This window comes from Choloepus didactylus, chromosome X (genome assembly GCF_015220235.1).
Source record: "Choloepus didactylus isolate mChoDid1 chromosome X, mChoDid1.pri, whole genome shotgun sequence".
In the NCBI taxonomy this organism is placed as follows: Eukaryota; Metazoa; Chordata; class Mammalia; order Pilosa; family Megalonychidae; genus Choloepus; species Choloepus didactylus.
The window spans coordinates 121,180,379-121,193,525 of record NC_051334.1 but is presented as its reverse complement, the minus strand read 5'-3'; the positions used below and the strand labels follow the sequence as shown (position 1 = coordinate 121,193,525).

Below are 13,147 nucleotides of genomic sequence, written 5' to 3'. Positions count from 1 at the left end.
ACATCCCTTTCCTTCCCAACTTTTCCTTCCATTCTGCACCTTGCTGCTTGGAGGGTGGACACTGGCATCAGTCACCAGGAGGGGAAAGACACTGCCTCCTACGGGGGTGGAAGGGGGCTTGGAGGATATGTGTCCCGGAGACTTCGGAGTCAACATACAAGCTTTGGGCCGTTCACCTGTAGACTTCATTGACGAGAAGGAGCTATAAACCTCTGTAACGTAAGCTAGTGCTATTTTTTTTGTTTTCTGATACACCCAAGCCTGATTCTTACCGAGTCATAGTCTCTTTAATCATGAGGATTAAATGAGATATGGAATGCAAAGTGCTTAGGAGCATGTCTGCTAGATGGTAAATACACAATAAATGCAGTTTATTGTTATCAGGAACAGCTTCAAAAGACATACAATGCCCACATAAAAGAGATGAGAAATGTCAAGAACAAAACATTAACAAAGGGAAAAGTATATAACCACCTACAAAACATTTTTTGTATCAAAGATAAAAAGGCAAAGAAGACACAAAGAATTGTCAAATACTACATCCCTTGGTTAATGTCCTTTTAAAAAATATCAAGTCTGATAGAGCTAATGAAAGCAAATCCAGAGGAGAGGTTAGTCAAAAGTAAACATGTGAGAAGGACCGAGTTACACCCATGTTGAAATGAAAGAAAAGAGATGTGGAACATCATGTAGAAAATCAACGAAATCATAGGAATGAGTATGTAAGTGGAAAAAACACTGAACTCTGGAGAGAAGGTTATGACAAGCTGGGTGCTGAGCTAGGTTTGAAGAGTGTGTTTGAACATCCAGAATCACTTATTTGGTATTTCAGAAAGAAAATTCAATTGATTTATCTTGGCTCCATAAAGAAGCAAGTTTGCACTGGGGCAAATTACAAAAGCAATGGATGGTTGGTTGTTTTTTTCATCCATGCTATTAGCGTCATCTTAGGTCAGACATGAAGACTTTAGCAGGAAAGTGAATGTCTGCTTTGCAAATTGTCTAATCCTAAATACTAAGTAATATGAAGTGTCATATGAATAATTATGTCTAATAGAATACATTGGAAAAAACAAAATATGTTCACGAGGTTTTTTTCATTAGGGGAAATGAATGGCTGGGACAGTTAGGGCTGATACTACAGCATCTGAGCAATAAGGATATAAAATTCACATCCCTGAATCCCATTGCATTCCTGCCCTCGGTTTTACCTCCTTCATCCCTCATTGCTGCCTTCCCAAATCTGCTGCCCATCGTGACTCCTTTCCCTAAACCCAGCCAATGACTTTCCAGTGCTTACCATGTCCAGCTGGATCCCCCCGTCAGCAGCTCCTTTCTCAACACCCTTCCCACCCCCCTCATATCCCAAACCCAGTTACCCGGACTTGCCCATTCCCCCTTCAGGAACGAGCCCTCATCTCCCACACCTGCAACCTTTTTGCACACCAGTCCCTCTTCTGGGGATTTCCCACCTAAATACTAGGACTTAAACTATACCTTTGAAATGGTTCAACTAGTCAGTCTATTCTTGTCATCTGCAGTAGTTATGTTCTATAAAGCTGCCACTGACTCTGAATTAGTGAACCTTGAACTGCTGCCCCTGGGGGAAACTGGCATGCTTTTCTGCCAGCCCCTGGGCACCATATTTCCTCAATGGATCCTGCTGACATTTAACCTTGTTTATGTTTGCTGCTGTTTAAAGACACTTTGTATCTTTTGCTTCCTCCTTAAATATGCACAGGGTTCCTAGGAAGTTCTTTGTTTCTCCAGCCTTTTAGAGACTCCCCCATTTTGATCCTGCCAAGCAGTTTCATTGCTTCAGAATATGAGAGCTAAATCAAGAAGGCAGAACATCCTCACCTCGTTGAACCACAGCTGGGAATGTGCACATTGAGGAACTCAATTTTTTTTTTTTACCGTTCTGCTCATGTCCACAAATGACCACCAGGGATCACAGAGGTGTTATGGAATCTGCACAATGAGGATTATTAAAACCAGTGGTGACCAACTATACATGCTTTTCCTTAATTGCTACAAAAGTGACGGGAGGGCAAGAGCATGTACTTTTTAAGGTAAGCTGGGGTATGGGAAAGTTCTCTGAGCGCTTGCATTTGGAAATGCTAGAACCTTCATTTGTTCCACTTCAACCCTTTATATTTTATTTCTGACTCCTTTAGATACCACTTCTGCTGACCAAACAGTGGAGGGCATCCAACAAATACTAAAGTTATCAACAGGGACAAACGCCAACCACAGCCTTTCACATGTCAGTTAACTCAAGAGGCAAAAGCAGCTGTAAATAGAATCTCCTCTCTTTTATTAGGTGTATTTTAAAAGAGAAATTGCCTTTTTAATGGAATGAAAACAATTTTAAAGAGTGAGAAAGGAACTCTTGCTTCCTTATGACGGCAATGCAGTTTTGATGTTAAGCTATTATTACTTATTTTGGAAGGAAGGTACCTTTTAGAAAAGTCAGACAAAAACACATGTTTTCTATTATCCTATTAAGTTTGATGGAATTAAAAAAAAAATGATGCTTCATTTTTTTTTTAATCACAGCACAATAAAATTTTCCAATGAACCTGAATTGAAATGGAGCATGATCTGTGAGGCACTGCTGGTTCCGCAGGGGGACAGACGTGTTCTTTTCCAAGGGGAGGAATGCTAGCCACATCCTGTTCTCCTCTCCACCACTGCAGCTTTCTGGAGACCTTATTTCCCCACAGAAGCCAAAAAGAAAAATCAAATAAAGCTGTTTTTTTTCTAGAGGATGTCAAAATCCCATACATGTTTACAGACAAACTTTAAACTACTAATTGTGCTCTACATTGCAATGTTTTCTAGAATTGGCCCATAGCCATGCCACAAATCTTGGTAACACAAGCTGATTTATTAATTCTCATACTAATGTGATTATTTATTTTGGTCTATACTGATCAAATGGGAAATCTTCAATGTACTCCTAGAGCCAAATATCTACCTACCTTCTAAGATAAATTTTATCGTAAAATCAGGTTGCCTTTCTGTTTAAATATTAATAGCATCAATTCACATGTCAAAACTTAAAGTCAAAATTTTAACATACATAAAATGGCAATATTTAACTCAGAGTTCCACGGTATAATCATGCTTTCATGGGTTCTTCTAAAATGCCACAGGGATAATAGTATCAGATCATTGATAAACTTTATCATGCAACTCACTGAGACAACTAAATAAGTTACAGACAAGAAATGACATATAAACGTTTAAAAGGATTTTTTTTTTTAAGGTGGAAACAGAATTCTTGTTCTATGCTTTCTGAATATAAGTATTTAACTAGTCAGGAATTGTCAAATGTAATCCTCCAACTAATCAGGACAAATAGTCATTGTATCTTAGAAAACATTTTCAGTCAGTTCTAATTACCTGGTGGCAGTGAACTGCTGCCAAACCAGCCCTCTGCAGGAGGAATAAAGCCCTGATTTGTAGTGCTTGCCAATTTCCATGGTGCAAATTCTCCATCCTGGCCAATTTCAAGCTACCAATGCTTGAAGAACCAGCGGGCAAGATTCCTGAACAATTAGGAGTGACCTCCAGGACAGGGCTGCCAATGGCTAAACACTGCAATGAAATTTCTCTTTTACTTTCTACCAAGTGTTTTGCGGTCAGGCAGCAGCCTTCTTACCCCTAAGATTTATGGATTCCAGTGATTCCTAAGAATCTCCAACCAGAGTAAACCAGAGATGGTCCAAGCAGGCTCGGTTAACTAGTACCAGCTTTCCCTAATCGACAAAGCCCTCCCGCTGAGATTCACGTTCCACAGCACAAAACTCTAAGATGTAGGCAACTCCTCCGTAGACTATTTTGCCAGTGCCTCCAACACAGTGCATTTCACATATTAGGCGATCAATAAGCATTTGCAGAAGAAGTGAATAGACAAAGTGCTGGCTAATAAACACTGAGCCGTGCCTGAAAGCCGAGTCGGTAACCATCATTGCAGAGTTCTAGCTATAATTTGAAAAGTAAATAGACGGTTCACAAATTCCATGGCTTATTGCTCCCCTTTGGGGAGATGAACAATTCTAGTATTGAGATAAAGTGATTTTTTTTTATTGCCAATTTAAAGCAGAAGACTGTAAGGAATGCATCAAGTGGAAATAACATTTGCATCCGTCTGAGAAACAGATTTTATCCCAGCGCCAGCTGCCCATCAGAAACTGGGCTTGCTTTTCTCACTTGGTATTTTCTGTCTCTTCCTGTGCCTTTACTTGTGATTCCCACACATACTGTGCTCCTTAGCCCTGATCCAGGATGTCCCACCCTGCCTCTCTAAGGGGGACTGGCTTTATTTAAATGCAGTTTCCCAGGGGTCAGGATGTCACAGAAACGGTTCTCTACTTTTTTTTTTTTTTTGCAGGATCCATATCGAAAGAATCGGGAGTGGTAGAGGTCTCATTTATTACACGGTTCAGACCTGAACGCTCTAAATCAACATAAAAAAGGAAACAGGGCTCCCATGGAGATTAAGAATGTGGACATGAAGATGAGATATATAAATAAAATCTTTCCATGTCTAAAATCATAACCCGTATTTTTTTATTTTGTCTTCCAGAAAACATTGCAAGGAAGCTGCCCAGATCTAAAGAAATGTTGAAGGGGAAACTTGGTGTTATTTCTGAGGATAATGTAGCGGATATAATTTTCCACCTTAAAGAAGGATGGGTAGGCAGCCCTTTAAGTTATGTCCTTTGTAAATCGGCTGGGTTTGTAGGGTGGGGAGAGCAATGGGAAAACAGTTGAAGGATCACCATGAGTTTACAAAGGGCCATTAACTGGGAGGTTACTGGATGGCCTGGGGGAGCCTGGCCTCTAGGAGCTGAGCCCCAAAGCATACGAGAGCAAAGAGAAGTACTTAATCTCTCAAGAGGGGCCTGAAAGGCCAACTTCAGTTTCTGCCGCAAGAATGTACAACGGTTGCATGCACTGCAGATTTCTGCAGATTCCAAGCATCTGAGTCAGCCATGAGAACACAACTGCAAATTCAAGTTTCAACTATACAGTCAACAGTCCTTAATACCTACAACAACACTTTAGATTATAGGTTGGCTCCATTTGTTCCTTTACACTTGTTAGACATAAAATTATGGAACTGGTACCAAAAAACTGAATGAGATGCCATTATTGATGGAGAGCACAATTCAAAGGACACTCGTTGGGGAAGTATGGTGGCATGAAAGCATTTTGATCCAACGGGGGAAGGTGTCCCGGGCCCCTATGAAACCTGGAGCTACCCCTGGAAGGAGGAGCCCTGGCGGCGCAAAGGTGGGTGAGTGGCCCAGTCCCACACTGAGTACCTGAGCCATGAGGTCCCCAGAAGCAGAAGGAGAAAAGAGCAGGAGGAAAAGGGAGCAGAAAGCAAAGCATACCTGCGCGTTTCGGCACCACTGGGCTCTGCAGAGCAGAGACCACGCTCGTTCCATCGATTCCCCCCACGGCTGCAGGAAGGATGAAGCACGTGGGAAGGTGGGTTTACTCACTGTTTGGCGGGTGCCAGCGCACGGCATTCAGGTAGGAGTTGCAGTAATGGAAGAGGAACTCGTGCTCCGAGTGTTGGCTTCTCCCTCGAAGCAGGGGCATCATGTCGCGTCCGTCAATGACCCTGTGGGACAGATCAGTGGGGTCAGGTGGGGGACAGCCACACCATCCTCAGGCGGAAATGCCCCAATGACGAATTGTCCTTCCTTAGCAAGCAAGGGATGCTAGGTCTACAGCCAGAATGAAATAACTAATACAAAGAATAACACCAATCCCCATGGGAGAGCCCAGCTCCGGCCATCTGGTAACCCAGTTAATTTCTTAACAGCACATTGGGGATATTAGCATCCCCAGCATAGAGGGGAGGAAACTGAGGTACTGAAATTCTAAGTGATGTATCTCAGGTCTATGACTAGTAAGACACAGAGCTGTTGGTCATCCAGCTCTCCATTGCTCCACCTATTGCCTCTCCCAACCGCAATTTTCTACCTATAGCCTTGTCAAGGGGCAAGCTCTACTCACAAATGATGGGTCTGTTGAAAATATAAGAATACCTGATAATTGGGTTCAAAAATATAATACATAGCATAAGGTAACTTGAATCAGACATTAATGAATTTCCAAATCAAAATGAATTAATTTATAATTAATGATAATATTTTTTAAAAACCCTATAGTTGGGTTATTGACAAATGAAAACATATCTCCTCCACTACTGGGCATCTAGCCATGCCAAGAAGAAGAACTCTGCAGATTGCAAACAATTCATATATAAAGTTGGTTGTGAGCAAAATAAGATTAAAGAAATCTAAAACTTTAAACAAAGGGAAAAGCCTAATATTTTGTTTTGAGTTACACTTAACAGCTCCTTTAGAAATTGAAGCCATTGATACTACAGGGTTCTGTAACCAAAAAAAAGGGACAAAGATCTACTCTGAAAGAGTTCCATATGTCGATTTTCTTTCTCTGACTGAAAACACAACATCCCTGCCATCCCCTATTAAAAGGCATTTAGAAACTGGAAGTTGAACATGGCTATATAATTTGAGTAAGCATGTTTGAGAGGTTCTGAGTCCCTTGAGCTTTTTGTGGTTTACCTGGTGTCACTGAAACCCCGTACTGTAATTATAGCCTTGTGGCTCAGCACTTCCCCAGCCTCAACCCTTGTTATTACACAGAAGCTATGGACAGAAATATTCCATTATCATAAGTTAAAAATAAGAACAAAAGGCATGCTTGGCTCATGTCCCAAGCCTCCGCTCCCGTTAACCATGAGCGGGAGGAAAGGAAACACGGCTGAGACGGTTCTATCCAGAAACAGCGTGTTCTCTGAAACACCATCTCTATCCCAGAACGGCAGGTATTGTGTTTCACTCTTTTCAAATTCCTTTCAAGAAAGAATCAGACCTTAATAACATGAGATTTTGAATAGAGCTGAAAGAAGGGAAGGGATGGGAAGGAAGGCATGAACGTATGGGTATCAGATCATGGGGTGCCCCCAATGGCGAAAATATCCCTCAAGGTGAGGAAATAGCAAACAAAGAGCTCCTATTCACGTCCTCTACCTCCAGGATGCAGAGAGAAGGCCTTTCCACGATCACCCAGGCCAAGACGGAATGTCCGTTAGAAACCATCTCCCTTTCTATTCTTGAAGCCGTTTTCATCACAGGCCAACAAAACTTAACATCTGACTTAAGAACATGGCAGGTGAACCTGCTCTTTGAACATGAGTGCTTGATAACTGAAATTGGTCATGGAACTACAGAGAAAAATTTATTTAAAATAATAATAATAAGACTCCAAGTCTCTGAATTAAAGTTTGCTTACTTTAAGGCAAAATATTTGAATACTTTTTAAAGGATGGGATAAAAGTCTATTCTGCAAACTTTTTAGATAGATCTCCTTTTTTTTTTATATCTTAAACCTAATGCGCCCTTTCCTAGAAGCAGGCAATAAATCATGCTGCTGTGGAAAGTTTAACAGAGTGGCAGATATATTGCTTGTCAAGGAGAGGCTCATTTCTGCCATGAAAAATTGAAAGTGACCCAATTGAGCTAAACTTTTAAATGATGTCCAAGATATCAAAAATACAGGGGGTTGTTTTCAGCCCCATGTGCAACTCCAGCTCAACGGCAGTAATAACCTGGAGGACAGCACTTGCCATTGACACGGCTAAGACAGAAATGCTTGTACAATGTCATGACTTGGGGGTTGGGGTATGAAGACACTTTCAAAGTGACACAGAGCACTGCTACTTCCTTTGGAAAAGTTCTAATTGGCATTCTCTGCAGCCTAATTTGGGCTTCCGTAGAAATTTTGCACAGCCAATGCCATAAAGTTGGCCGAGAGTTACTGTATTGCCTGCTCGACTCCTTTTGAAAACGTGCTCATTTGGTATTGTTTTTAATCTGGAAGGTAAGATTATTCACCTTAGGTTCATGACTCACAGTGACTGTGTCCATATTTAACAACTCATTTCCAAGGCACTGCAGTTTCAAAATTTCAGATCAATTATGTGACTTTCATATAATTCAACAGGGCATGTTTTGGGAAGTTTCTCTGGACTAGAATGACCTCGAACCCCATCACCACCACCATGGATGAGCTGGGCTGTCTCCCAGCTCTGAGCCTTTGCACACACTTCTCTCTCAGCCTGCATTTCTTTCCCACCTGCCCTTTGCTTGGCCAACTCTGGGAAAATGGAGCTCGGGTTACACTGTCTCCCTAGAGCACCTGCAGGGTGGAGGAATCTCCAACTGTGAGCTCAGTCAAGGAGACCACCCTCTCCAACTCCACCTCCAAAACCTGAGCTGCAGGAAGCAACTGTGCCTCCCGCCTGTTGCATGGACTGTGGGGGGGACACAGCAAATACCAAATGACTTCATAAAATCAACGGATGGATGATTGAATGGTTCCTCAGCTGGCTTAATGTAACATGAGCAAGCATGGAATCATTCAAATACATTTGCTGATTATCTATTGGGTCCAGACACATGCCAGGCAGCACACACATATGGATAAATTAAGTAGTCTAAGAAAGCAGAGGTCAGCAAACCATAGCCCCTTGGCCAAATCCAGCCCTCGCTAGTTTTTGTAAATAAAGTTTTATTAGAACACAGCCACACCCATTTATTTACACACTGCCTAAGGCTGCTTTGTACTACAACAGAGTTAAGTATTTGTGATGCAGATAGGATGGGACAGAAAACTTAGAATGTTTACTACCTGGTCCTTTTAGGAGAAAGGCAAGCTGCTGACCCCTGCCCAAAGGGATCAGAGTGGGGTAGGTCTGCAGCAACAGAGCACAACCAGTGATATCCCAAAGGCATCATCAAGGTTTAAATATGGCGCCACTCAATTGCAGAAGCCACGGAAGGTGGCCTGGAGGAGAGGACACAGAGCAGACAGAGGGACAAGACATCTGCCCAGGGTGGGGGACCCTTTGGAAGAGCACAGTTACCTTCACAAATGTGCAGCAGTCGAGAACAGGTGGGCAGGAGGAGGTGGGGAGGGCATTTGGATGTGAGGCTGGAGGGGAGGCAGGAGCAGGCCCAGCTCATGTTAGGAACATGATCAGTGATCTAACTGCATCACTGTTAGATGGCAGTGAGTGGACAGGGTGTTTGGGGTCATGGTCGTGGATGTGGCACATGCACATTGGCACGCTGTACGAATGACTGGCTGCGGCATCCAGGCTCCAGATGGAAAGGAGGATGGTGGTGAGGAGACGGAGGGGAGGAGGAGGAGGAGGATGTGGGAGGTGGGGAGAGGGGGCAGCTGGCAAGACATGGAGGCTGGTTTGACATGGCAGGTGAGGGAGGAGGATGACAACTCAGTGCAGTGTCACACCGACAGATGCTACTGGTGGTGAGGTCCAGCCCTGAGGGGTCCCCAGGTGCCAAGGTGGGTGGCTGGGGGGTGCTGCCTCGCATTGGGGTTCTGATCAACCAGGCCAGGGAACACAGGAAAAGGGAAAGATGGTGGACATGAGGGAAGGAAAGGGTTTGGGGGACATGGAAGAGGAAAGGGTGTGGGGGCAGAGGAAAAGGGGAATGTTTGGGGAGATGCAAGAGAAGGAAATAGATCTCAGGGATGTAGGACACCAGAAGGGTTTGGGGATCCCAGGAGAAATGAAAGGTTCGGGGGACACAAAGGGAAACATTTTGGGGACTGATTAAGAAGCTAATGGGGGACAAAGTTTGTGGTTTACCTGTGCAACATTCCAAGTAAAGTACTTGTTAATGTAGAAAGTGAGTTGTCATGGAAAGATTTTTAGAAGAAGGTATAATGTATCTTTCATAAAATAAAGGGAATCCCAAGTATCCAAAACGTTATCTTGATAATTTCTTTTCATAACTTAAAAACACGTTTATATTCATCAACATTAAACCTTTGCCATATTTAAATACAAAGCAAGATCAGTGATAAGTGGTTGCAAGCACAAGGCTCAGATTGTTCACATAAAAAGTAAGAGAATTCACCTTTTATCCTGTAAAGAAGTGAATAGATATAGCTCCCCAACTGTTTTATTTGTCAAAAACGGAATCACATTTTATTTTATTTTAATTATGGAATAGGAGAGCAAATGTTTGCCCTCAAAGCCTTGATCCTCACAGCTGAATGGACCAGGGCCAAAATTTAGATGTTTTCCCAAAGCTCTGATGATAGCAGGTTGTGATTCTTTATTACAATATTAGAAGGAGCTCAAAGTTTTGCCAACACAAAATTGTATCTACTTTCAGGGATGAGACAGACAGAAACATTTTTCATTTTAATGAGTTAATACAACTAGGTGTTGGATAGTTTTCTTTTATGTAAGTCCCTGTTGCCCGCCTTTACCATTACCAAAGGTTGCCCTCCATTTATTTCCAGAATCAGCTTATCTGGAGACACCGGAGGAACGATTTTTCTGACTATGCCTGGGGTGATGGCCTCTGAGGGTTCTTTTGATTAAACATGCCACTGAATGCAGATGAACCACTCAAGTATGGATGAAGGAAGAACTCTGCCTGGGAGAAATCTCATCCAGACACGGCAGGGTCACCTTAAAGGGCTCTTCTCAAGCAGCGTTAAGACCCCGCAAAGCTAAAATCTTCCTGGGCCCCTTGTTGTACCCAGCATCTTTTCACCTACGTAGAAACCCTGGATCAAAGGGCTTCTCATCTCCCACAACGTTTCATTGGCCAGGAAAGTCTCCCACTAGACGCACAACACTTCTTGCGCATTAAAGGAAATCCTCTCGTTCCAACAAACCATGTAGGAAAGGGATGAAGTCCCCTCGTTAACTGATACTCAGACAGTTGGATTCCAGCCCCCTGAATGAGTTTATTCTCCTGCTAAATGTAATTTTAATATAGTTCTAGCAAGAAATCATGGAAGCTGGGTAGCTGGGGACCACTGAGGTTAATGTAAAAGATTAAAGACAATCTTCTGAAAGGTTGATACCTACGCATCACATTTACAGATTGACATAGATAGGCAGATATTATCTAGATGCTTTTACTGAAAAACTTAGAAGGGATTTTGATTATGACAGCATTTTTGATAAAAGAGCAATAATAAACTTTAGGGGGGGATCACTCAACCTCTGTACTATTGGCATACTGAGCCGTATGACTCTCTGTGGGGCCGTCCCGGGCACTGTAGGATGTGGAGCAGCATCCCTGAGCTGCACCCACTCAATGCCGGTGGCACCCCCCAGTTGAGGCAATCGAACATTTCTCCAGACATTGGTAAATGCCTCCCTGGGGGAAACATTCATCCCAGGTGAGAACCTCTGCTTTCGGTGGTCATGGTCCCCAATGTAGAAACCTAAGGATAAAAGCTTTAAATAAGCTGTTATGCAATAAATGATATTCCCATGAGGAACTTGGTAGTGGATTCCTGCTTTGTAATTTGTGCCATTTCATAGCTGAAGTCGTATGGGGACCCTAAGAGAGTCTTTGACCTCAACAGAGAGACAGTATCGGTGGGTGGACTTAGGTCAACAAGCCCCATAAAAAGAATTGGCAAACAGAAAGGAATCTTCAATATTGAGAATACATTCTACTGGCAGCACAAGCTCACACATAAAATATTTGCATCTATCTAAGAGGGAGGCCATTTCCTTTTTCAACAGGCACACATAAGAGGAACAGATTTACCTCCAACAGCCTCAGAGCTGGGCAAGAAGTTCAGATTTTCCTTTATGGATTTTCCTCTTGGCCTCTGAACATTTTCCTCACACTTTCTTTACACAATAGAATGGAAAAGCACTTTCAGATATCTTTTAGATATTATAAAGAATAGTGAAGAGCAGTGATGACTTTATTATTAGAGGTCATGAGAGAAAAATGCAATTAATGAGATTACCCAAAAACTCGGGCTTAGCTATTTGAGGGAGTAATAAGCTTTGTTCCAAGGGCCAAAGAGCAGATGAAATAGGGAGTGAGCTTTTTGACTTTATATAAGAAAGATCCTCTATGAGTTAGTGCTGACAAGTTTTCTGTCACTATAGTAGAAAAAGAATAGATTGGTGTAGAAGATCTTAAACATCTCCTGCAGCCCTCACGTTTTATGAGTCTGTGATCCTGGATGAATATTAAATGTGGAAGAGAAAAGAACTGGACTTATCTGCATCTTAGAACTACTTCTCAATAAGATGGGTGCAAGAAAAGTAGCAAATGTTCATGTGTTGTCTCTACTGTACTTTACATGCAGGGATGCTTTCAATCTTCATAATTACCCTGTAAGTGAATGCTATTCTCAGACCCACTTTCCAGGCAAGGAATCAAGGCCCTGGAAGGCTAAACACATACTCAGCATCGGGGGCAGGACCTGAAGGTGAGCAGTGTGGCTCTCCCCCATAGCAGCTCGTGGCCCAAGGACCCCTAGGTCCCTGAGACCCTCTCAGGAGGCCCATGAGGTCAAAACGATTTTCCCAATAATAGTAAGACATTCTTTGCCATTTTCACTCTCACTCATAGTGTGTGATGACATCATCCCTCTGTCAGCCAACAGGATGTACACTTGGGTGCTCCCATGTTTTAAAATTCAGTTTTAATTTCTAATATGATAGACATTGATAGATACCACCCACATAAACAAACAAAAATCTTTGGGGGCCTCAATAATTGAAGATTGTGAAGAATTCCTAGGACCATAAAGTTTGAGAACTGTAGCACACTACAATGTGCTTTTTAATTTTGTGTATGGGGGGGTAGAAATTTGAGAACAATCTTGAAGACAACCAGACTTAAGGAAACAATGAAGCAAAAGACAGTGAAAACAGGAAAGATGCTTGTAAACAACAGCAGGTGGAGGAAACCCATGCTGGCTCAGCTTTGGCTGAGCTGTTGTTGTGTCTTTGGTTTCCCCTTCCCTCTCGGTTCTGCTGGCAGCCGAATTTAAGGAAGATTTGCAGCCGCCTGCATGACATTAGCCTGGCCTGCTCCCAAACTAATGAAAACAATTAATCAGCATGTTTCACTTAAAACTCTTCAGATTGGTAATAACACTTAAGAAGAAACCATTGGCAATGTCATATGAAGTTGTATTTAAATTTAAGAGAAAGACATTTCATTTAGAACTTGCTAAATGAAGACATGCTGGGAAATAGGGTCCTTGACTGTGGAACCAGCTGCCTTTCTTG

At 42.5% G+C, this 13,147-nt stretch overlaps 1 protein-coding gene across 1 annotated transcript in view; it reads right to left on the bottom strand.

The window, feature by feature from the left end:
- Positions 1 to 2,294: 2,294 nt before the first annotated feature.
- LOC119522565 (putative serine/threonine-protein kinase PRKY) overlaps positions 2,295 to 13,147 on the bottom strand; it is a 114,952-nt gene continuing 104,099 nt past the window's right edge. Inside the window, exon 7 of the mRNA XM_037820976.1 lies at positions 2,295 to 5,641. Coding sequence (XP_037676904.1) covers positions 5,512 to 5,641 — 130 coding nt within the window. The 3' untranslated portion in view covers positions 2,295 to 5,511. The remainder of the gene's footprint in view (positions 5,642 to 13,147) is intronic.